The 25969-nt window shown below is 41.5% G+C and overlaps 2 protein-coding genes across 2 annotated transcripts; both read right to left on the bottom strand.

Annotated features, from left to right (window-relative positions):
- Positions 1 to 670: 670 nt before the first annotated feature.
- On the bottom strand, positions 671 to 8704 carry LOC140077982 (cytochrome P450 2C23-like). Its single transcript, XM_072125681.1, has 9 exons — positions 8456 to 8704; positions 7062 to 7218; positions 5692 to 5841; positions 3990 to 4150; positions 3571 to 3747; positions 3309 to 3450; positions 1657 to 1844; positions 1328 to 1469; positions 671 to 1241 (listed from the first exon to the last, which is right to left on the bottom strand). The coding sequence occupies exons 1-9, from the start codon at positions 8633 to 8635 to the stop codon at positions 1057 to 1059; spliced, it is 1482 nt and encodes a 493-aa protein (XP_071981782.1). The 5' UTR covers positions 8636 to 8704; the 3' UTR covers positions 671 to 1056.
- Positions 8705 to 10458: 1754 nt separating this feature from the next.
- On the bottom strand, positions 10459 to 22960 carry LOC140077973 (cytochrome P450 2G1-like). The gene is made up of 9 exons (XM_072125668.1): positions 22703 to 22960; positions 19193 to 19355; positions 18284 to 18433; positions 16554 to 16714; positions 13776 to 13952; positions 13483 to 13624; positions 12193 to 12380; positions 11844 to 11985; positions 10459 to 10694 (listed from the first exon to the last, which is right to left on the bottom strand). Exons 1-9 carry the CDS (start codon positions 22880 to 22882, stop codon positions 10510 to 10512), a joined length of 1488 nt encoding a protein of 495 aa, XP_071981769.1. The 5' UTR covers positions 22883 to 22960; the 3' UTR covers positions 10459 to 10509.
- Positions 22961 to 25969: the final 3009 nt, after the last annotated feature.

The raw sequence follows: 25969 nt of genomic DNA on the forward strand, positions 1-25969 counted from the left end.
AAGGGGGGCAATCTAACATCTGTGGGGGCACTGTGACTACTGTGGAGGGCACTGTGGCAGCTGGGGGGGACACTATGTCAGCTGTGGGGGATACTGTGGTGGGGACTGTGGCTACTATGGGAACACTGTGGATAATATGGGGGCACTGTGGTTGCACTGGGGGATACTGTGACTACTTTAGTGGGCACTCTAACAGCTGTGGGGCACTGTGGCTACTGTCTGGAGCACTCTGGCTGATGTAGGGGAACACATAAACATGTTAGGTATCGCCACGTCCCCAAATTTTTGATCTATAACAAATTAGTAACAGTTAATCAGCCGTTTAACCACGTAAAATAGCTTCCAGATGTCCACTTTCACATAAAAAATGTAATAATAATTGATCAAAAGGCCTTACAGTCCTCAAAATGGTGACAACCAAACGTCATCTCATTTTCATATTTTTTGTACAAAAGGAATGAATTAATTGAAATTGAAAGCAGATCTGATTTTTTTATTATTTTTATGCGTTGGAAGAGGTGTAGTCTTATACAGCAAGTATCCGTATATCCCTAACTCTTTATTTTTTACTGAAAAAGTAAATCCGATCGCATGCGACACAATCCCCTCCTAAATCCCTGTCCCAGTGGTGCGATCCCTGAAAACGATGGAAAAACCCAATGGAAAAATTCAGTCCAATGTTTTTCTTAGCATAAAATAATTGCAGAAGTTTGGTAGATTGTGTAAAGTGATTCATGTATGGCGAATATGTTAAAAATAATATAAAAGTCAATCTTCTAAAAACAAGTCTTTCGGGGGAATTTAGCAGTGCTTGTTCGAAAGTTTTCTGGTGTTCAAGCCTTAAAATTGTCAGAAATTTTGGCTCAGGTTACAAATGCAATTTTACATGATAGGATTGTCTGGCGGCATACCGGCCACCAGATAAATCAGGAGGCCGGAGTCTCTAGATACATTTAGTGTGGCTAGAGGGGCGGAGTTTACATCACGTGATAGATCCCTCCCTTTGAATTTCAGTTGTAGAATGTTTACTTTTTGAAAACAAAACGTGTCCAAAGCTTAGAAACGAGGAAGAACTTTCATCTGGTAAGTAGAAGGTCTGGTTGCATTACTCAAGGGTTCCGGTCTTATGTCCAAAGTGTCTCTGTCTACGGTGGGCTCTAAGGTAAATTTCTGCAGGATGGTGGTTAGAAAGAGAAACATTTCCATGCGGGCCAGGCCTTCTCCTATACATACACGTTTACCTGAAAGGAAGAGAGCAAACAAACACAATAACGAGTCAAATTGGGGGCCCAACACTGAAATGAAGGGATAAAGAAGCCCCCCTCACCTGTAGAGAATGGGATAAATGTTTCATTTTTCTTAAAGCAATTGTTGTCATCAAGAAAGTTTCCAGGATCAAACTCATATGGGTTCTTGAATTGTTTGGGATCTTTCATGACAGAGGACAGGACTGGAAGCACCAAGGTTCCCTGAAAATGCAAGAGTAAATCATGTACATCTAAAAAACCAGAAGGGTTAAAAGTCGTGGCTGGTTGGTTGTTGATCCAAGACAAATCATTACAACTTTTGACCTCCTGAAGTTCCATACTGCTTACTCATGTATTTATAAAGGGTCTGCACCAGTTTTGTGTCCGACAAGACAGAAAAAATGTGCACCTTAGGAATGTGATATCCTCTGAAGATTGTGTCCTTGCTTGCTCGGTGGGGAGGGCCTACTGGAATAATATCAGCAAATCTCTGGATCTCATTGATCACGGCGTCTGTATAGGGCATCTTACTCTTGTCTTCAATTGATGGACAGCGACCTTTGCCGATCACATTGTCAATCTCTTGGTGGATCTTCTCTGACGTTTCCATAAAATGGAACAAAAATGATTTTTTTTTTTTAGTCTGATATTATATTACAATTGTTTGTCTGTTTTCAGCAAAAATAAACTCAACATGTGATAGGTCTACGCAATAAGTGATAAGTCTGCAATAGGTCTACACGACGCCTACTCTTTTTATAGAGCCAAAATTTATATTTAGGACTGAAAAAATAACTCCTGCAGATGTGAGGCCACAGCCACAGCTCTCCTTATGGTAGATATGACCGGGGTCGAATTAAGACTGCTATGGGCTTTGGGCTGTATGAATATTATAGCCCCTACAAGTCTTGACTTCACTACAATACACCTCTCTAACGGCCCACTGGCTGAATGTTTATACTAGTGAGGCAGGACCCCAGCAACACGGCCAGGTCCTTTTGGTACCTCCACTCATTTTTCAGCCTGGATTCAAAGCCCATATGGCAATCATCGACTTCTTTCTACACTTTCTCTATGAACACTCATCCATCTCCTACAGCATCAGGAAGCAGTGTTGCCCCCTCCCTCTATCCTATCACATCAGGCAGGTTAAATGTTGCCATGTTGTACTCTACTTGGTGTGCCTAGGCAGGAGCAGCCACTCAGGCGAGCACGTGTTAGGCTCACTAAAGTGGGCTATATACTAATTTATAGGACTTTTGGATCAACATTAATTCAAACCGAATAAATTCAGACCTAAACGGAATCCTCCAATAAATTTGGTAACACTTCAGTTAATTAAATCTATTTGATTTTCTCATATCAATTCCTGACATACAGAGATGCTGATGGATCCTGGGATCAGATAAAAAATCCTACATATTCCCCTTCGAAACACTTGCTATTTTTTGAAACCTAATTACACAAAAGTCAATGGGGAGAATTTACTGTCACAATGGGGCAGATTTACTTACCCGGTCCATTCGCGATCCCGCTGCGCTTTCTCCGACGAGGATTCGGGTTCTGCCAGGATTCACTAAGGTCATGCGCCCGATGTCCACCAGGTGTTGCTGCTGCGCTGAAGTCCGCTGGAGTTCACGTCCTCCGTCTCGGTGTATGTGAGTGCTATTTTTGCAACACAATTTTTTTTTTTAATTCTTCGTTTTTTCATAATCCGTCGAGTTTTCTGACGGCCATGCCCCCCGATTTCTGTGGCAATTCGGCGGAAAAATTCGGGAAACCCAGCGGAAAAATGCGATTCGGACCCTCAGTAAATGAGCCCCATTGTCTGTTTTCTGTTAGTTCTATGAGACATTTTTGTCTCAGTTCAGACTTTTGTCTCAACTGAGACAATAAAAGTCTAAATGGAGAAATAACATTTTCTAAAAGGGGTACAAGAAACAGGAGGGCATGGTGATAAATCCCCCCAATGTGTGACTACTACCTTTACATGTCTTTTGTGGAAAGTGTGATAAAGTATTTATCATAAAACAAACAGAAACACCACATCAGGTCATGTACCTTGTATTTCTGGATATTTCAAGAGAATAAGAAACCCATATCTCAGGGTCAAACTTGTTGTCTCTGTTCCCGCAAAGAATAAATCCGATATTGTTGCCTCTAAATTTTCCACATGAAATTCTGTGTCTGGATTGTTTTTTTCCTGAAATAAATAAAATAAGTCATTAATTTTTAGGCCAATAAGAAATCTGCCTTTTCTAGATATAATAGCAGTAAAATCAAGGGAAAGTGTCTTAAAATCTGTGGTTATGTACAGACGCACCTCATTGATCTTTATGAGGAAGCAATCTATGAAGTCTCGGGGGTAGTTCTCATCCACGGTGGCTCGGTGGGTGTTCACCATCTCCTTCATGAATTCTTTGAGTTGGTTCGTAATTGTGAAGATATTCTGGTGAGGCCCAGGAATGCGGGCCATTATTTTTGGGAACATATTAAAAAGCTTTATGGGAAAAAATTAATAGAAAAATCATTTTTTTCTTTGGGTTTGGTTCCATATCTAATACGTCGTACTGTAAACTTATCTATGGCTTTAAGTTGGATGTCCACCTTTACAATTATCGCTTTTATACATACAATACAAAGAAAACCGTAATGTAAATATAGAAATGCAAAAAATTTTAATTTTGTAAATCCATGCTCATTAGGTACCATTATACCTTTGAGATATTTTGTAATAACTACCTGCCCCGAACGGGTGTTGAACATCAAGTTAAGATTATGAAAATGAGACAAGAGAGTCAAGAATCTTTGATCTTCATATTCAAATCTCTCACCAAACACAACGGAGCAGATGACGTTGGAAACGGCAAGTCGAAATATGTACGTTGGGTCAATTGGATTGTCTGTTAGTAGATACAAAGATGTGACTAGGCATTGATTTTACTATATGATATAATACATTTAGAAGATATAGGGGCAGATTTACTTACCAGGTCCATTCGCGATCCAGCGGCGCGTTCTCTGCGCTGGATTCGGGTCCGGCCGGGATTCATTAAGGTAGTTCCTCCGCCGTCCACCAGGTCGTGCTGCTGCCCTGAAAAGCATGGGAATGTGCTGGAGTTCACCGAGCTGGGCTAAGTGAAGGTAAGTGCAAGCTCCGCGACAGATTTTTTTTTTAAATGCGGCGTTTTTTCCGAATCTGTTGGGTTTTCGTTCTGCCACGCCCCCCTGATTTCCGTTGCGTGCATGCCGGCGCCGATGCGCCACAATCTGATCGCGTGCGCCAAAATCCCGGGGCAATTCAGGGGAAATCAGCGCAAATCGGAAATATTCGGGTAACACGTCGGGAAAACGCGAATCGGGCCATTAGTAAATGGCCCCCATAGACTGATCTGATGTAGTGTTTGGTGCATAGAAAAAGTTAACCTTCCAATTGCAAAGTTTGGGGAAGAGAAGACATGCTCAGTTTCAACGTAGTGTAATGGCAATGCCTTCTGATGATAGCTCTTCCTGTCCCATGGTGGTCTTTAGGGGTCGACGTACATTTGCTTAAAGGGATATTCTCATCTGCGTATTGACATTTAATTCAATTCATGTGCCATTTATGTATACATATTTCTTTAATTGAATGTTACTAAAAAATTTACGTGTTTGAAGATAATTTACCATAAATGTAGTCAAATGGTCCCTTAGGAATTAGATTGCAGTCCTTGGATTTGACCACTGCTGCTGCAGTGATTGATCAAGCTGCACTCATTTGTGCATGTCTGACCATGGCTACCTGAGTGCAGTGATGGTCGTATCCAAGGACAGCTATCTTGTTTCTAGGGGACAACATGGTTACATTTATAGGAAATTATCTTAAAACAGGTTATTTTTTTAATAACATGCATGCAATTGAAGAAATGTATACATATGTATTAAATTAAATGGCAATACCCAAATGGCAATATCCCTTTAAAGGGTCCTCGGGAAAACCCCATAGGATGATGCCTGAGGGTTAAGGTCCTATACAGTATGTGTCCTTTCTGCTGCTATTCATCTTCCATATTCCTGACACTTTTTGTCCACTAGTGATAAAGTTTGACTCATGCCGCTTGCCCACCCATCAGCCTTCCTTCAATCATCCTCTGCATGACTAGCTTCTACCTATGCCAAGACTACTTTGAAACAGAGTGACCTAGAGAGATGGAGTGACCTAGACAACTCCTTTGGGAATAGCCCAAGGTCAACGACCCAGCTTGATGCCCATCACAATTAATTTTATGTTGTTTTTACCAAGGTTGTAAAAAGACAAAGATCTTTGAGTCCCAACTTAATCCAGCCAAGACAGCCATAAAAATGTGAGACACCGGCCTACTGCCCCAAGTGCAACTAGAGTGTCAACAGCTATCTAATATGAAAGCCTACCCCAGGAGAAAAATATTTTTGAATCTCCACTCACCTTTATCCTTCAACAATTTTTCAGCTAGACATCGAGCTTCTTCTTGGGTTCTTTCTTCAATACTGCGCTTTCCCATTCCAAAATTTCTCAAAGTTGTCAGAGAAAATCGACGAAGGATTTTCCACCTTTTTCCATTGCTGTTAGCGATTCCTATAGGAAGTGGTTAAAGGGATGTTCCCATTCTAGCAAATTAATTGTAATGGCAGGACACAAAACAAGGACAGTGAGCCCTGGCACTGAGAACCCCAATCTGACCCTACCTACTTACAGGGTCCCCCCTAAATGGAGGCCAATAACTGGGCAACGTTCCCTCACTGGGTAAGATGTGAACACGTAACAATACAGACAGACAAAACATAATAAGGCCAGGTATACAATCCGGGTCGGCAACATCCGGGAATAAGAATAACCAAATCGCAATCCAAATAGAATAGTCAATACACAGGCAAGAAATCAGAAACCAGGAAACAAGAGAATACAAGAGACATGCGAGTGAACATAGCAAGATAGCAGTGACCAGCAAGGAGTGAGGATACTTATACTCAGCCCTGCCACAGTTGGAAGGAGCAACCAATTACAGGTCCACAGTGTTAACTCTTACAAGACAGAATCAGAGTGAGGGGTGTGGTTGACATCTGTCAGATAGCCACTAGAACCTAGTTCAGATTGCAGGATACACAAAACTCAGAATCTCCTAACCCTACTGGCACGGATAGAAGAGACAGGAGGTGCAGACGTGACTTTAATGTTATTGTTTGTAATATAAAAATGTTTACAATTTTCCAATATACTTTCTGTATCGAATCCTTACGGTTTTCTAGATCTCTGCTTGCTGCCCTTCTAGAAAAAGCTTCTATGTTTAATTCCAGTGGACAAAAACCTTACCATGGTCACACGGGTGCACGGCTCGTTATATCACACAGGTGCACCTTGCGATCATGGAGAGTAATCAGAGCTGTGTGTGGTATAACGAGCCGTGCACCTGTGTGATATAACGAGCCGTGTACCTGTGTGATATAACGAGCCGTGCACCTGTGTGATATAACGAGCCGTGCACCTGTGTGATATAACGAGCCGTGCACCTGTGTGACCATGGTCAGATTTTTGTCCACTGGAAGTAAAAATAGAAGCTTTTTCTAGAAGGGCAGCAAGCAGAGATCTAGAGAATCGTAAGGAATTGATACAGAAATTATATTGGAAACTTGTAAAACTTTTTATAATACTAACAATAACATTAATTTGGTGAAATAGGAATAAATAGTTTCTAAATTAAATATCCAACAACTAGAATTATATGAAAGGTAAATTACAATCTAGTTAGTCAGGAAATATCCACTGTTCTTATTATAATCGTTACATTATCAGCTCACCAAAGCCCTTAGTAAAAAACTCTCCGGTTCCCAGGTCTCCCTTGTCGGTAAATGCGTCACTGCAGAATGCTTCCTTCACAGCATCGTACCCAATCAGTACTATCCCCCGAAAACTTGCAACGTAGAGGGTGAAGACAGGTCCAAACTTCTCACCAAGCTGAGGGAAAATATATAAGATTGGTGCATAAAACCCCAACTTGTAAATAAGACCCAAGGGAATTGTTACCTGAGCAGGAGTTGACTACTTAGATACAAGGATCCTATCTAGAACAAAGGATCCTATCTAGCCCTTACAGTAAGGGCTTAGGACAAGCCTTCTGGATTTCTTAAAGGGGTTGTCCCATAGGATAGGGCCTAACATACTGATTTGTTTGGGGTCTCAGTGACAGGGTTACTCGGCAACCTCCGTCAGCTCCATAGAGATCAATGGGGCAGCCCGCGCATGCGCGCTCATAATATAGGAGACATAAATCAGAATCCCTGCCAGAAAGCCGGGGACAGCTCTGAAAAAAAAAAAAATTTTTTTTAATTCTTTCTCTTTTGTAGGTTACCCCCGCCAATAACCATTTTTATATTTTATATTTTGGAAATTATGAGACTGATAACTATCGTGTTTGTGATTTTTTTTAAAATTACGTTTTATATCATTTCCAGGGAAAGGGGGGTGATCTGAACTTTTAGGTTTTTCGAATATTTTATTATTTTTGAAACTTAAAAAAAAAACTATTTTTAGACCATCTAGGGTGCTTTAACCCTAGATGGACTGATTGTTCATAGCATATACTGCAATACTACTGAATTGCAGTTTATTGCATTTTTGCACAGTATTCATTACAATAAGCCACTGGCTCATTGTAACGATTCTGCAGAAACCAGACAGCCTCGAGTCTGCCAAAGACCCGAGGCTGTCATGATGGTAACCGCTTGCCAACCCCGGTTATGTTTGGGGCAGCGAAGAATGGAACCAAGATGGCAACTTCCATGTACCGCCATCTTTTAAATGCTGATGGCAGCTTTGCCAAAGGCATAGGAAGAGTTAATACCCGCGATCGGTGCTAGCTTCACACAATACCCCGCCCCTCTGTACGGCATGGAACGTGAAGGGGTTAAAGGGGCTTTGCCACACAATAAGCAACTTACTTATTGGTGGGGGTCTCAGTGATGACCAAGGGGTCTGGATTACCCAAGTCGGACCCCTCATCTCTTCTGAAAAGAGTGGTGCAGCAGGACGTGCATGTCCGGGCCGCCCTGTTCATCTCCATGGGGCTGACAGAGATTACCAATTACAGTGCTCCGTCTCCCTGTATCTGTCTATCTCGCCGGGTCTCTTCTTTACATTTTTGACATAATCAAAAAATAAAGGGTAATATATCAGGTAAGTATGTGGTACTTACCTTAATTAAACACTGCGGTAGTTCGGAGGTGTTCATCTGTAGGATATTCCCGATACCAGGAAGTGGCGTGGGTCCTGGGGGAAGGTTTGTGTGTTTCACCCAGTTCCACCACTTTATAAGATAGATTAGTAGGGTGACCCCAGTGGTCAGGAGAAGCGTCGCTGCAATGCTCAGAGCCATCCTGTGTCCCGGGGACTAGAGTTCTGTCTGTGCTGAGCTCCTCTGTATTCCTAGATGTTATATTATTGAGCAACAGGAAACACGTCCTAGACAAGGGCTGATTGTGTCTAGAGTTCACGCTGCATTATGGACTCTAAACGCCTTAACCCATTCTTGACCAGGTCACATTTGACATTTTTGTTACTACAAAATACAAAACAGCTTAATTTTTTTTTCATTAATATCACCGTACGAGGGCTTATTTTTTGAAGTTGCAATTTTTAACCATCCCTTTCATTGAGGGAAAAAATATTTAAAAACTGCAATTAAATTCTGTTTCTTTTTAGGCTTTAAATGTATAATGAATTTCCCAGTAACATCATTAAAAATAAATAAAATTACAGCAAAACAACATTTATTTTGTTATTCTACTTTTGAACCACATAAGCTCTTTGGGACACTCCTATGTCTGTCTTTGGAGCTCGGCTGCCCTTCAGATTCATCAAAGCTGCTTTAGACCTTTAAATGTTCTTATACTCGATTTGCTGCCTGGGATTATTTTTTCAAAAGTTACAATATGCATAAAAGTCCCAGTACATACACCAGCAGGGGTCTGGAGTCCCAAGTCTGGCTTTACACAGCTTTGCATTTGCAGTAGTTCATGCCAGAAAATTGAAGTGGCAGTAATAGCTTTGAGACATTTTAGCAGTGAAAAGTTGCAAAAAAACTCAATGCAACTTTTTTGAGAATTTTGAAGCCAAAAAAACAATGATAAATAACCCCCAATGACTCCGTATCCATTACAATATTTCCAGGACTGCTGAAAAAAAAACACACAAGAAATATTGACTTTCTCCAAAAATTTACAGATTGTTGGGGAACATCAAAAATATGTATGAAAAGTTTAGAAAGTGCTGGTTTCCTAGGGGGTAGTTTGGGAGCTTGAAGATTGGTTTGAACCATTAAACGTGTATTAGTAATGTTGGCTACATGAAAAAGAAATAAAAATTAGTCACATACAGCAGGAAAAACTAAAGATTATTTTTAACAGCCTAAACACAAAAAAAAAGTCCCAGTAAATATGGCATACAATATGACAAGAGACAAGGAATGGTCCAATGTTTTTATAAACACAAAATTACAGATGTTAATAATTAAAGTGTATTGGGGGGATTTATCACAACTCTGACTGGTCTGATGCAAAAAGATCCAAGCCCGTAATTGCTCCTTTTTTGCATCATGTCTGAAAATGTCCATTTTTTGTGCAAACAATGGGGCATATTTATCAGGACCTCTGCGCACCGCCAGTGGCGCAGAGGCCCTAAAATAATCGCAAATGCTAGCTTATTGCTAGCTTTTGCGATTATTTTCCCCAATCCACCACCTTCATGCCAGTGGGGCGTGAAGGGGCGTGAAGGGGGGTGCGGCCGACCGAGCGGGGGGGCGCGGCCGGACGCGAGTGGGCCGGTGCGGGGCGTTACTGTCACTCGCTGCTGCCGGCGACTTTTCAAACGTGAAAAGTCGCCGGCTGCGTTTTTTTCTACGCCAGGCAGAAGCCTCTTGATGTATCGGGCTGCGAATTTGCAGCGGCGGGGCGATCATACGCTGGCGCACGAGCGCCAGCGTATGATAAATATCCCCCAATGTCACAGTTATGGACTTTTTGACCATGAAAACACACAAATCAGACCTGTCTGAATTATGATAAATCCACAGATGTGTCAAGTGATACATAAGTGAGGAATCTAATAAAAGTAAAATATAAAACAGTTGATCTTCTAAAAATAAATCTTTGATTTCTTTTAGATTTTGTTCAAAAATTATTATTATTTGAGGTATAGCATGTTTTATGCAAGAATATCTTCAGTTTGTATTCAGTTTCAATTGTATTCAGTTTAAAAACGAGGGACAACTTTCATCTGGTATGTACGGGGTCTTGATGCATTGGTGTTGGGTTCTGGTGTTATATTCAGATTCCTTCTGTCTATGGTGGGCTCTAAAGTAAACTTCTGCAGAATGGTGGTGAGGAAGAGAAAGAGCTCCATGCGGGCCAGACCTTCTCCCAGACATATACGTTTTCCTGAAAGAGAGAGAGCAGAGAAGTCAAGGCCAACCAATGAGGGAGACCCACTGGACCACCACAGACAATGACATAAGCCAACACCTGGTACCAGAGCCTAAGTGGCACCCGGTTTTCACCAGAGCCCGCCACAAAGCGGGTCGGACTTGCCGTGGCATGGTACCACCAGGTCGTTCCACAGGTGCGACTTTGTACGTGATGGCAGCCAAGGAGAGTTTGAGCAGAATCGTAGTCGGGGACAGGCAGGAGGTCAGGACGGGCAGCATGGGATCAGAGTTGGGGACGTCGGCCACCGGCAATTAGCGGCGCACTGGCCCTTTAAATTTTACAGAGCCAACTCAAGCGCGTGCTAAGCCGCAGGTGACAGCACTGGAATCTGACGAGGCAAGTGACATAAAGGGGCATGCAGGTGCGACTGCGACCCGAGAAATGGGTCACAGGGGCACCCGTGACAACTAGATTGTTATATACTATGATTATTAATAAGAAGGCCTGACGAGATCCAGTATCTACCAGTATATGCTCACTGTATAGTGGAATACTGGTACACCTGGGTTGGAGGCCCACTTTCCCCCCTCCTATGCTAAACCTCTATTTACACCTCTGAGTGGGGGGTTCCAGAGTGAAGAGCGATTTCAATGGGTACAAGTGAATGTTATGTCTGATTTCCCTGTAGATCAATGAGAGAGGAATGGCCACTTATTGCAGGATCCCACCACCTGCATCCTCTACCCTGCAGAGACCCCCTAAAAATCAACTTTATACATAGCTCCATACATAGCATCCTCTTCCCATGGCTCTATCTTCTTCATTTCCTGGTAGCCCCTGCAGGCATGCACAGACTATGCACGCGACACCGCGTGACGACATAGTGTGTGCGTATGTGCAGGGCACTGCCACCGCAGGAAGAAGAAGTTGGAGGTAAGTATAGAATCCTTTTTAAGTATGAGTTCTTTGGCCATGGTTTGGGACCAGACCTTCCACAGCCCATTCTTGGACCGAGCCCAGTCCAGGTTTATTAATGGAGTCAAGTTGCCTCATGGGTGGTGCGCTCCTGTCTTCTGTCCAGATTAATCTGATAATTTACTTTAGCCCTAGAACTCTTATTTTTACTACTTAACTTAAGACTATAGCATGTTATTATCTCACCTGTGGAAAATGCAATAAATGAATCACTTTTCTTAAAGCAACCATTGTCATCAAGAAAGTGTCCAGGGTCAAACTCTTCTGGGTTCTTGAAGTGTTTGGGGCTTTTCAGGACGGAGGTCAAGACTGGAAACACTAGGGTTCCCTGAAAATACAAGTACAGTATAAAGGAAAGCAGAAGGGTTTGTTGGTTAAGAGAAAGATTTGAGGACTTAGCACACCTTTAGACCTCCACCGAAGGTAAGTTTCTCGGAGATACTAAGCAATGAAACATACACACTGATTAAAAACAAGAGAAAAGTTGATGAAGAGCTTATGAAGTCAGAAGGTTGTGAAGACCATTATACTGAACCTTAGGAATGTGATATCCTCGGAAGGTTGTGTCCTTGCTGGCCGCATGAGGAGCTCCTGAAGGGACAATATCAGCAAATCTCTGGATCTCGTGGATCACGGCGTCTGTATAGGGCATCTTACTTCTGTCTTCTATTGATGGACAGCGATCCTTGCCGATCACTTGGTCAATCTCTTTATGGAGCTTCTCTAAGGATTTTGAAATCAGAATTATTTTTTTTTCTTTTAATCTAGTATTATATTTCAGTTGTATTTTTTTTTATCAAAAGAGAAACCTCAAAAAATGAATGTGCTAGTTGCTCTGAGAGAAGAAGAAATGTGCACAGATGAGGTGCAGCAGGTTTAGGCCATTCCTTCCCCTTTTTATTTGGACAGAACAAAAACTTACCAAATGGGTTATAGTAGTTGAGACACAACTACTGTAGACTTTGAGAAATTAGTGATGTACAATGGTTTGTTAGCTGCCACTGAACCCTCCCACCATCCCAAAAATGGGTGGGATAAATCCATTGTGGAACGTATGTGAAAACGTAACGACCTCCTTCTCTTAACTAGTGAAAAATTCCTATGCATGTTTTGCTTTAATGGTTCATCACCTGATAGATATCCCACCTTAAGAAGTCTTTGGGGCTCATTTACTAAGGGTCCGTTGGACGCATTTTCAATGGGTTTCCCGACGATTTCCGTTTTGTGCCGAATTGCCCTGGGATTTTGGTGCATGCGATCGCATTTTGGCACATCGGTACCGGCTTGCATGTGACAGAAATCAGGGTGCGGGCCATCAGACAACCCGACGGATTCGTACAAACTGTGGAATTTAAAAAAGGAATTGTGTTGCAAGATCAACACTCACATGCACCAGGAAGAAGAAGGTGAACTCCGGCAGACCTCGGCGCAGCAGAGACACCTGCTGGATATTGGGCGCACGAGCTTAGTGAATCCCCGCAGACCCGAATCCTCATCGGACAACGCACCGCTGGATCGCGACAGGACCTTGTAAGTAAATCTGCCCCTTTCTGAAACACACTTTCACATTGTACTTTTAATAAAATAAGATATCCACTCTGCTTCCCCAGGCCTTCAAATATTGTTGGACTTCGCACTCAGATATGTTTAAAGTTCCTGGGCCCAAAATTAAAAAATGCCCTAAAGATCCTCTTGCTATGTTTTTAATGCTAGTGTCCATGTTTGATGACATGAATTGTGTACTACTTCACCACCTTTGAGGAAAATGTAATAAAGTGTTTAGAATTACACAAACATAATAATAAAAACCACATTAGGCAGTTACCTTGTATTTCTGGATATTTCAGGAGAATAAGAAATCCATATCTCAGGGTCAAACTTGTCGTCTCTGTTCCTGCAAAGAATAAATCCAATATTGTTGCCTCTAAGTTATTCTCATGAAATTCTGTATCTGGATTCTTTTTTTCCTAAAAAAAATAATATTATTAAATTTTAAAATTTGCCAAAATATCAGCAAAGTGCCATGTATGTTTTGGTTACATATCTACCTATTATAGATATAAAAGCAGTAAAAACAGGGGCAAAGGTCACAAAGTCCAAGGTTATCTACAAATGTACCTGTTTCATCTTTATGAGGAAGCAATCTATGAAGTCTCTGGGGCAGTTCTCATCCAGAGTGGCTCGGTGGGTGTTCACCATCTCCTTTATGAATTCTTTCAGTTTCTTCATGATTGTAAAGATCTTCAGGTGAGGGCCAGGAATGCGGGTCATTATTTTCGGGAACATGTTCAAAAGCTTATCCGGAAAAAAGTGAAAGAGTGATGGTAAATAAATATTATTCTTATAGTTTTGTTACATATTATATACATTGTACAGTATACTTGACATTTCTATACTTTTAAATACATCTTTTCCTTGACAGAAATATTTTTGAAAAGTTTTAATGCATGCAATTAAAAAAATTTAAAAAACTACAACCCTTTTTTTAGTTTTAGAAGTTAAATGTGCAGATGATAATTATATACTTTATGTAGGGCAGGGTCTGTAGACAAAGACAGTGGCTCCTAACGCTAAAGCCACTTCCCAACTTGGGGAAAGGGACAATGAGAAGACATTCTCTCCCTGTGCCAAAGTGCAAAAGATGAAGAAGAAAAGACAAAAAATAAAATAAAATAAGGCGGTCACAACAAAGAGAGCTAAGTAGTACAAAATCTTAAGTCAGAACAACAGTCTGAGTACAGACAGAAGGTCAAAATGCAGAGATTAGAAAAAAACAACGCGTAGAAGCCAGGATCCTAAAAGAATTGGTCAGAAGCAGCTTATAATACAATGAAGCTCCTGATCCTGAAGGTGATTAGATAAGCACATAGTCATTAACTGTCTGTTAGCTACTGAAGAACCAGGGCATAGCTGAAGGGGACTCCAATATGTGTGGTGCAGAATCAATTCAGACATCCGGGAAGCATAAACCAGTGCTCACAACAGAAATGTCAGAGTGAAAAATAAAAATGACAGAATGGGGCACTTTTACTAATGGTCCGCAGACCGCATTTCCGTTGGGTTTCCCGACTATTTCCCTTTTGCGCTGCAATTCACCTGGTTTTTGCGATGTGATCAGATTTTTGGAGCAATTGCACTGACTTTCATGCTACACAAATCGGGGGCATGGCCGTCGGACAAACCAATTGATTTGGACTAAGCGCAGGATTTAACATTCAAAATTGTGTCACATACATCGGGAAGAAGATGGTGAACTGCGGCGGACGTGAGTGGGGAGCGATACATGCAGGATCTCGGGTGCAGGATCTACGTGGATGGAGGCTGTGCATTCCGGCGGACAGTCTGGATCGGGGATCGCGACTCGGATGGATAAATAAATCTTCACCAATCAGTGCATCCTCAGACTTTATTAAGGAAAAACGTCTCTATGTTCCATTTGTTTGCTCCTTTCTTCTCAATCAGTGAGTGGTATTTCTGAAAGCCTCCTAAAGTACAGATCTGTAAAGGTCTGTAAATATGATTTATGTAGAAGAGACTTGGCACTCCTCAAAACATTTTGAAGCAATACTTTTTTTATTCAAGCGAGTAAGAATGGCAATCCAAACAATAAATGCAACGTTTCAGTCTATATACATCAGACCTTCATCAGGCACGGATTGCAAGGTATAAGGAAGCGAAAGAAGGAGCCTGTGGTGCTATGACTAGAGATGAGCGAGTATACTTGTCGGAGCTTGATGCTCGTAGCTCGGACAAGTATTTTGCCTGCTCGATAACGAGTTTTCACTTAAGGAAACACAGGGAAGAACAGTGAAGAACACAGTGAAGAGCACATTGCAGATGTTTCCATACATGCTAACTTATCAGAAGACATTAGTGCAGAACAGTGTTCTTCAAAATAGTATGTGAAGAACAATATGTGTGAAGAACACATTGCAGATGTTTAACATGGGTCATTCTCCTTTTTGAAGGTCCACGAATATTCCATTGAATAAAAAAAAACAAGAAAAAGGACTGACTTCCTTATTTCTCAATAAAATGATACATTTTATTTGTCCCCTTGAAAAATGCTCGAGTCTCCCATTGACTTCAATGGGGTTCGTTATTCGAGACGAGCACTCGAGCATCAGAAAAAGTTCGACTTGAGTAACGTCCACTCGAGCATTTTAGTGCTCGCTCATCTCTAGCTATGACCACTGTAGTGCAACTGGAGAATGAGATATGTGGATCATCCGGCAGAGAAGTGTTCCCGCATATTTCACTCACCCCTTACACTACTTCATATCACTGGGCTCCTTCTTTCGCTTCCTTATAACTTGCAATCCATGCCTGATGAAGGTCTGATGTATATAGAGCGAAACGATGCATTTATTGTTTTGATTGCCATTCCTTACTCGCTTGAATAAAAAACTATTGCTTCAAAGTCTCTTCTACATGAATCCAAATGGTGTTGTGACCTTCTTGAGCACCCGGTGTAACCAATGTTGAGTGACGTGTATTATCTATACTGTAAATGTGATTTCGACACAATGCTCAAAGTAGACGGAAAAGAAGGAAAAGAAAAAGGGCAAAGAAGCATTTTCTTTCAAGATTTACTATTATCTTCTGCATTTTTGATTCATGTAGTTTTGCATGAAGTTTGTAGTTTGTAGTTTTACTTCTGTTTTTAGGTCCTATGCAGACCACTGTGTTTCCATGGTTACAGACTACAAAGAAACCCTGTGTAGTCTAAGCCTGCTCATGTTTGTCATTCACTTTTTGTCAACTTATCAAACAAAAATAGTTGTTAGTAGTTTCCATTCAACCACGTGGGCTGAAGTTGCAAAAGTAAAGAAATATCATTTAATTGTGTTAATTATGTTTTACCATTATACATTTTAGATACTTTGTAGTAAGTACCTGCCCGGAACTAGTGTTGAAGACCAGGGTAAGATCATGAATGTGTGATAAAAGAGTCAAAATTTTTTGGTCTTCATAGTCAAATCTTTCACCGAACACAACAGAGCAGATGACATTGGAAACAGCGAGTCTCAATATATGTGTTGGGTCTATTGGATTGTCTGTAAATAGATACAAAGAGATAATAAGTCATTGGGGGAGATTTATCAATTTGTCTACGACAGAATTCTGGCGTAGTTTGCACTAAAAAAATGGATGCACCACATTTATAAAGGGTTTTAGACAGTTTTCTGGTTCTCCTATGACTAGCACCACAAAAGTTGAGCGGCCTATGAAAAGAGGGCATGGTCTCACACCAAAAAGGTCCATGCACCAAATATACTGCTAACCCAAAAGAATTTTGTCCTAATTTTATGGCGTAAAATAAGCCAACATACTAGGAGGTGCAGACTAGACAGTCTTATACTGCACCAGATTTATCACCCAGCACCAGACACTTACATGGACCTGGTGTAGACGGTCTAGTCTATGTCTCGTCTAACTCTCCACTGTCTCACCTTAGGACACCTTTTATAAATCTGCCCCACTGCTCTCACTATGTAACACTACTCAGATATTTGGAATATATAGACTATGATAAAGATTAATACATGGAAGGGCTGTTGGTGCTTAGCATCTGTGAACTAAAAATGGACACAATTAATATTGGCTGCATCAGCCATTGATCTAATGTCCAGATCCACCACACATTACCATAATAAATTATGTATTTATTTTTAAAAAATGTGGACCCCCCCCCCCCTATTTTTCCTCTCCAGCCAAATAGAACAAGCAACAGCAAGCTGAAGGCACTAGGGTGTCTCAAGTAATGGCCATTAAATCATGGCAGCCTAATCCTGCTGCCCTAGTGCCCAACCATCACCTTAGATGCTTGAGTACCGACAGCACCCATGAATTCCCAACACTCTTGGTGGCGGTGAGTGCTGGGGTAATTATTTGGGGTTAGTGCTAGCCATTTTCTGGCTAGAAGAGCCCCAGCCTTAGTACTAGTCACTGGCTGTGAGATAGCGAACAAATTTAAGACTACAATGCAGCCCATACCAACCAATCAGAGATCAGCTTTCATTTTCCCACCGCTGTTTATAAAATAAAAACTGATCTCTGATTGGTTGCCATGGGCAAATGGACTGTTCTGCTTTCAGACACTTCTAATAAATCTCTTCATATGTGTATTTTCTACTGCTATTATCATGTTCTTGACCCAAGATTCTGTCTCTGACCTTTGTGATTCATTGGTGAAAACCATTGTGACGCAGGCTGCTGGTTCTGATCTCAGTCTTTCTTTGATCATCCTCTGCCTGACTCCCTTTCTTTTGTGTCTCTTAACTTGCCTTGTTCAGCTGCTACCTGTACCATGACTACTCTGAGACACAGAGATCTGGTAATTCCATTTCAATAAAGCCCAGATCCTTGTATAGGCTGGAGAATGATGAGGTCACTTCGACATCTCCCTGGAATAGAGCCCAAAGTCAAACTGGGTTCGTTAAATAGTCGGATGCCCATAACACAAAATTCCATATTGTTGCTAGAAAAAGTAATTCTTAATTCTACCATGTTGATCCAGAGGAAGAACAAAAAAACTGAAACCAATTGCCCGAAGACCAAGTTGAGGGTGAACTCTAATACAAGATCTTTGCCCAAAAGACAAATATTTATGAATCTCCAATCACCTTTATCTTTCATCAATTTCTCAGCGAGACATCGGGCTTCTTCTTGGATTCTTTCCTCAATGCTTTGCTTTCCCATTCCAAGATTTCTCAAAGTTGTCAAAGAAAATCGACGAAGGATTTTCCACCGCTCTCCATTGCTGGCAAGCACCCCTGTAGGAAAGGGAAAGTGGTTAAAGAGTTTCTTACACAAATATCCACATATTAGAATTATTTAAAAACTGGAGCACAATCCAGCCGGGTTATAATGACTGTCCACATGCTCGGGTTATATTCACATTGTTATCTATGGTGGTCATTATTATAGTGTTCAGTCCTAGAAGATGATGGAAACTCGTGAAATCTTATTGAATTATCAGACTCTAAGATAAGTTCTTTTGCATCAAACATCTTTTGAATTTTAGGTCACGCCTTTTTCTTTTAGTTGCACCTTTGATTAATGGACATTGTTCTACTGATGCTGGAATAGTTGTTATTTCTTCGATGCCCACCACTGCTCCGGAGTAATCATTCATCTCTACAGATGGTAGGTCCCATAGTTTCTAGTTGAGCAAAGGCGCCAATGGCAAAGTAGTGAGCCTAATTTGCATAGTTTGAATGCTCATTATGCTAATATGTCTTTCTGCAGTAAGATTGTTGGTCTTGGGCTGGAGCCGATGGCCTGGCTCAGCCCATCTGACACTAGAGATTTGAAAATCATGACATTGATTTGAAATTTCACATTAAGCTTAAATAGAGTGGCACTCGTCAGAGTTGAAGTTGTGGAACTCGGTGAAAGATCCTTAAAATAATTTTTTCCTTTTCCATTTTGTCAGATATCATGTATGGCCTTTATAATACACAGAATAATGCACATTGCAATCCTAAACATTACCTTTAATTTTTATTATAGTTATTACATCATCACCTTACCAAAGTCCTTAGTAAAAAACTCTCCTGTTCCCATGTCTCCCCTATCGGTAAATGCGTCACTGTGGTCCACCAGGGCTTCCTTCACAGCATCGTAGCCGATCAGTACTATTGTCCTGAATTTTGCAATGTGGAGAGTGTAAACAGGTCCATACTTCTCACCAAGCTGCAGAAAAAAATATATTAGAAGGGTGTATGTAACCCCAACTTATAAATAAGACCTGAACCCATTTTCACATGAGCAAACTTTTTTTTGGTAGTGGCTACTATGGGGCCTGCAAGGTGTAGGGGCCTGTAGCTCCCAGGTCTGCATGCTCCCAACTTTATTACAGGGGCCAATACATAGTCTATGTATTGTAATGGAGACCGTTCCACTCACGCTGCCAAAACCCAATCCCAACTCACCCCCCCCCCTCCACTCCACAGTGGAGCGGAGGCAGAGGTATTCTCTAGTACATTTCTGTTCCCCGGGCCCATCTTTCACCTCGTGCCCCTGGGATATACCGGACCTGCTCAGCTCACCCACCCTCCAAATAAGCAGCCACCCACCTTCTGGTCCATCAGCCCTCATCACGTGACAGATGTGACCTGGCGCCAATGTTAGAGGCTGGAGGAGCTACTACCACTTTATCTATAGAGGAGACCAGCGCCCGAACCAAGTGGCGGTAAGAAGGGATGGGCCCGGGGCACGGCATGAATAAATAATAAATTATGATGTGTATGATGTCTATAAACAGTATGTCTGTGTGTATATGCTGTATGTGCATTTATGGTGTGTATGCAGTGTATATGCTGTATGTGCATTTATGGTGTGTATGCAGTGTATATGCTGTATGTGTATTTATGGTGTGTATGCAGTGTATATGCTGTATGTGTATTTATGGTGTGTATGCAGTGTATATGCTGTATGTGTATTTATGGTGTGTATGCAGTGTATATGCTGTATGTGTGTATTTATGGTGTGTATGCAGTGTATATGCTGTATGTGTATTTATGGTGTGTATGCAGTGTATATGCTGTATGTGCATTTATGGTGTGTATGCAGTGTATATGCTGTATGTGTATTTATGGTGTGTATGCAGTGTATATGCTGTATGTGTATTTATGGTGTGTATGCAGTGTATATGCTGTATGTGTATTTATGGTGTGTATGCAGTGTATATGCTGTATGTGTGTATTTATGGTGTGTATGCAGTGTATATGCTGTATGTGTATTTATGGTGTGTATGCAGTGTATATGCTGTATGTGCATTTATGGTGTGTATGCAGTGTATATGCTGTATGTGTATTTATGGTGTGTATGCAGTGTATATGCTGTATGTGTGTATTTATGGTGTGTATGCAGTGTATATGCTGTATGTGTATTTATGGTGTGTATGCAGTGTATATGCTGTATGTGCATTTATGGTGTGTATGCAGTGTATATGCTGTATGTGCATTTATGGTGTGTATGCAGTGTATATGCTGTATGTGCATTTATGGTGTGTATGCAGTGTATATGCTGTATGTGTGTATTTATGGTGTGTATGCAGTGTATATGCTGTATGTGTATTTATGGTGTGTATGCAGTGTATATGCTGTATGTGTATTTATGGTGTGTATGCAGTGTATATGCTGTATGTGCATTTATGGTGTGTATGCAGTGTATATGCTGTATGTGTATTTATGGTGTGTATGCAGTGTATATGCTGTATGTGTATTTATGGTGTGTATGCAGTGTATATGCTGTATGTGTGTATTTATGGTGTGTATGCAGTGTATATGCTGTATGTGTATTTATGGTGTGTATGCAGTGTATATGCTGTATGTGTGTATTTATGGTGTGTATGCAGTGTATATGCTGTATGTGTATTTATGGTGTGTATGCAGTGTATATGCTGTATGTGTGTATTTATGGTGTGTATGCAGTGTATATGCTGTATGTGTGTATTTATGGTGTGTATGCAGTGTATATGCTGTATGTGTATTTATGGTGTGTATGCAGTGTATATGCTGTATGTGTGTATTTATGGTGTGTATGCAGTGTATATGCTGTGTGTGTATTCCTGGTGTGTATGCAGTGTATATGCTGTATGTGTGTATTTATGGTGTGTATGCAGTGTATATGCTGTATGTGTATTTATGGTGTGTATGCAGTGTATATGCTGTGTGTGTGTACATGCCATATATGTGTTTATATGTTATATGTGTGTGTATGTATGCTTTATGTTGCATATGTATGTATATTCAGTGTATATATACTCTACTATGTGTTTGTAAAGTATATACTCTACAAACACATAGAAGAGTCCGACCAGGCATAGTGTCGCTCGACGGCCACGCCGCCTACCAGGTGCATCAAGGGGCCTAAGCGTCTTGATATATCCGGCACAACAAAGGGAGACGTTGCCGCTATCATACGTCGACGCAGATCTACCCCTATGTATGAATATGTTATGTGTGTATATAGTGGGGCAGATTTACTTACCCGGTCCGTTCACGATCCAGCGGCGCGTTCTCTGCGCTGGATTTGGGCCGTGATTCATCAAGGTAGGTCCTCCGCCGTCCACCAGGTGGCACTGCTGTGCTGAAAAGCATCTGAACGCGCTGGAGTTCACCGGCTCAGGCTGAGTGAAGGTAAGCACGTCCCAAGCGACACATTTCTTTTTTTAAATGCGCCGGTTTTTCCGAATCCGTCGGGTTTTCGCTCGGCCACGCCCCCCGATTTCCGTCGTGTGCATGCCGGCGCCGATGCGCCACAATCCAATCACGTGCACCAAAATCCCAGTGCAATACAGGTACAATCGCCGCAAATCGGAAATATTCGGGTAACACGTCGGGAAAACGTGAATCGGGCCCTTAGTAAATGACCCCCAGTGTGTTTATACATTATACACTGGGGGTCATTTATTTACCCATTCCTGTCGCGATCCAGCGGCGCGTTCTGCAACGAGGATTCGGGTCTTCCAGCGATTCACTAAGGTCGTGCGCCCAATGTCCACCAGGTGTCGCTGCTGCGCTGAAGTCCGCCGAGGTTCGCCGGATTTCACCAACCTATCCCCGGTGCATGTGAGTGATAGATTTTGCGACACAATTCGGTTTTTAAATTCTGTGGTTTTTCCGAATCCGTCGGGTTTCCAGAAGGCCACACCACCCGATTTCTGTCGCGTGAAAGCCAGCTCGATTGCGGCGAAATCCGATCGCGTGCGCCAAAATCCTGACGGAATTCGGCAGAAAATGGAAAAAGTCGTGAAACCGGACGAAAGTGCGGCCGCGGAGCCCTTAGTAAATGACCCCCACTGTGTATACACTCATACGGTACATACTATGTATAAATGTGTGTGATTATGAGGGTAGATCTTTATGTGTGTGTATATAAGTATATAAATGTGTGGATATAGAAGGGTACAAATGCGTGGGATTATATGAACATGTGTGTACAAATATGATGGTTTGATCACATATTTATTAAAGTAATTGCTATGTAATTTTGTAATTAATGTACATAACCTCGGGTAAGCAGATAGAACGTACCTTAAGTAAAGACTGTGGTATCTCAGAAGTGCTGATCTGTAGGAGATTCCCCAGGATGGGTAGAGGTGTAGGTCCTGGAGGTAGGTTCTTCTGTCTTACCCCATGCCACCACTTTATAAGATAGATTAGTAGGGTGACCCCAGTGGTCAGGAGAAGCGTGGCTGCAATGCTCAGAGCCATCCTGTGCCCCTGGGACTAGAGTTCTGTCTGTGCTGAGCTCCTCTGTAGTTATAAATGTGAAGGCAATGAAGAACCGGAAGAGCCGGATGGGCGTGACTACAGTTCACGGCTTCAGGGATGCCTTAACCCTATAATGTCCTTAACCACTTTTATCATTTTCTTTTTTATTGCCAAACACAAAGTAACCTCATTTTTTTTTCTTTTTTTCCATCAAGGTCACTGCATGATGGCTTTTTTAGGTATGTAGAAATCACAGATTTTTAACTCTTTCTAGAATGGAAAAGGAAAAAAACAATATGTTGCATTGCTTTCTTTTTTAAATTAGCCCCAATGTACTTTGTGCCGCAACTAACCTGATACATGTATTTTTCTGGGTTAAAATGATTACAGCGATGCACATCTATATTGTTCATAAAGTTTTTACTTCTTTTGAACCGTTTACTCGTTTTCTTTATTTTGTCTTTTTTCATTTCCCCTATCGAAGACTTAGAACTTATTTTTAATTTACTGACATCAGATGTTTGTAAAAAAATGTAAGACTATCCTCCCAGGACAGAAATTTGATAACTAAATTGATGAATGAAGCAATTGTATGTCTTGCTCGCAAATGGGGATCCTCCCTCTCCAGATTCATAGTTTCGACAAGTTAAAAGTTTTGAGGAGATCTGGTTTAAGAATAATAGGAAAGAGCGGAATTTGGGTAAAATATGGTCAGTCTGGAATTGATAATGCAAAGTAAATGGATAAGAAATTGTATGAAGGTCTCATTTTATAATATGAAATAAATTAATTAATTTAATTAATTAATTAATTAATTAATTAATTAAATTAATTAATAAATAAATAAAGTTAAAGTCCCCTAATCCCCCCAGTTACATATAAAATCCAAATAAAGTATATAAAACAGAAAAAACATAATTGGTATCACTGTGTTCATTTTAATCTGGACAATAAATCGAAATCAATACTGAGCCCGCTCGGTAAAGGACGTGACAAAAAAATGTGCTGAAAATCCCGAACTCGGCTTATGCTTGAGTCAATTAAAAAAACCTCAACTTTATGACGCCCCCGCCCCCTTCTTTCTACAGGTCTTCTTCTTTGCGATGCTCCGGCTCTGTGTTCCTCTGCACGATGCCAGCTGCCGCTGCTACACTGATTATTCCCCAAAGTGTTCCTCAGCTATTGCAGTATCACTTCCCAGGGGGTTGCAGTGGCCTTCATGGCTATAACTTACCTATACTAAAGTTCACACCAAGTGAGCACTTACCTATTGCTTAGCCTCCTATTCCTTTTACCGCAAAAATACTACTGCATGGTGAGCGTCGTGTCTACCCTTTTTTCCCCATGTGGTTTTCCACAATTGTTGGACGACCCTTTATAACAGGTTGTCTTTTTTAGTCAATTCTGAGTTGGAAAAAGAGGGGTCCTAAGGTGGATTCAACAATTATTTCTGGAATCCAGAACAGCTAATTGAGGATTTTTTTAATTTCACAATTAATTATTTTGCATCTATTAAAGAATATATTCATAAAATGTTTATTTGTTTCTTTAAGTTACAGGAAACTGTAGGCTTACTTATATTATTGTGTGTGGTCACCATTGAGACAAAGTAAGAAAATTGTTTGCGAATGATGATGAGTGGACCCAAACAGCAATGTTCATGTCTGTGCCGAACATTGCTGGCTCAGTGTAAGGCTCCAGGGTTAGTGGACCCACTGGACCACCACGGACAATGACCTGAGCCGACACCTGGGACTGGAGTCTAAGTGGTACCCTGTTTTCACCAGAGCCCGCCGCAAAGTGGGTTGGTCTTGCTGCGGCATGGTATCACCAAGTCGTTTCACAGGTGCAACTTTGCAACCAAGTCGAGGTACAGAAACGGAAGGCAGGTTCGTGGCCATGGGCCGGGCAGGAGGTCAGGACAGGTGGCACAGTGTCAATGTCAGAGGCAGAGCAAAGGTTAGGGCTGGGAGTGGAGGAGGGTAAACGGGAACAGATCTGGGGTCACAATGGGAAATCAATACACTGGTGCAAGGGAAGGAAACAAGCTTTCTCAACGGCACAGAGCATGAAGATCCGGCGGGGAATGCTGGGAGGGACCGCCTTTTATACAATTTCCTGGGGAAGGCCAGCACCAATCAGCGGTGCGTGGGTCCTTAAATCTTCGAGTGCCGGAGCAGGCGTGCCCTAGGAGGCAGGGACGCGTGCCGGGATGCTGGGGCCGGAGCAGGTACAGGTAAGTGGCGCAAGCGTGGCGCTAGGCGGGCAGCAAGGGGCACGAGTGAGCCCACAACCCGGTTTGTGGGAGCACCTGTGATATTTATGTCCCCAAACCCAGATTTCAGCAAGAAGTTTAGTTTTAGCGTTCAGCTCATCACCCCCTTTTCCTCCCCTACTTGTAACACCAGTTAGTAGTGTTGGCATGAGTGTTAACTCTTTGATTGATGTTCATGATGACGTCACAGTAAGAGGCGATCCTTGAGAAGATGGTTGTTTAAGTGGCAGCAGCTTTTGACAGGTTTTACTGGTAGGGTTGAGCGTTATGATTACATTCGGGTACCTGGAGCTAAACCCAGACTAAACTTTCAGGTTTTGGTCAGGCTGAACTCGCCCAAACCCAAACTTGAAACGTTCCAGTCATCCCTAGCTACTACATACTATCCAGTCCTATCAACTTATTGGTCTTCTATAATTTGCTAAACCAATCACAATAAACATTAGAGATAAGAGAATTTCTATGTACAATCGTAAATTTGTTACAAATCTAGTGATTTTTAGGCACCAAATCAAATAGAGATATTTTATTATTTGGTTTTGGATGAATTATATGTGTATGCCAATAACAGAGGTCTTAACGATCCATCAAGGTCGGATCTGATGTGCATGTTTCCGCACTCAAAAATATCCATTGTTGCTCCAATTTTGGTTTGGAAAATGCCACAATTTACAGGCATGCAACTTTTTGGGGTAAAAAAACATGCGCTTCAGACCCACTGGAGTTGTGATAACACCCCGCCCCCCACCCCAATGTGTCAAGTGATACCAGTGTTAGGAAAATATTAAAAAATAAAATACAAAATAGTCAAT

The sequence above is a fragment of the Engystomops pustulosus genome, chromosome 9, assembly GCF_040894005.1.
Source record: "Engystomops pustulosus chromosome 9, aEngPut4.maternal, whole genome shotgun sequence".
NCBI classification, from domain to species: domain Eukaryota; kingdom Metazoa; phylum Chordata; class Amphibia; order Anura; family Leptodactylidae; genus Engystomops; species Engystomops pustulosus.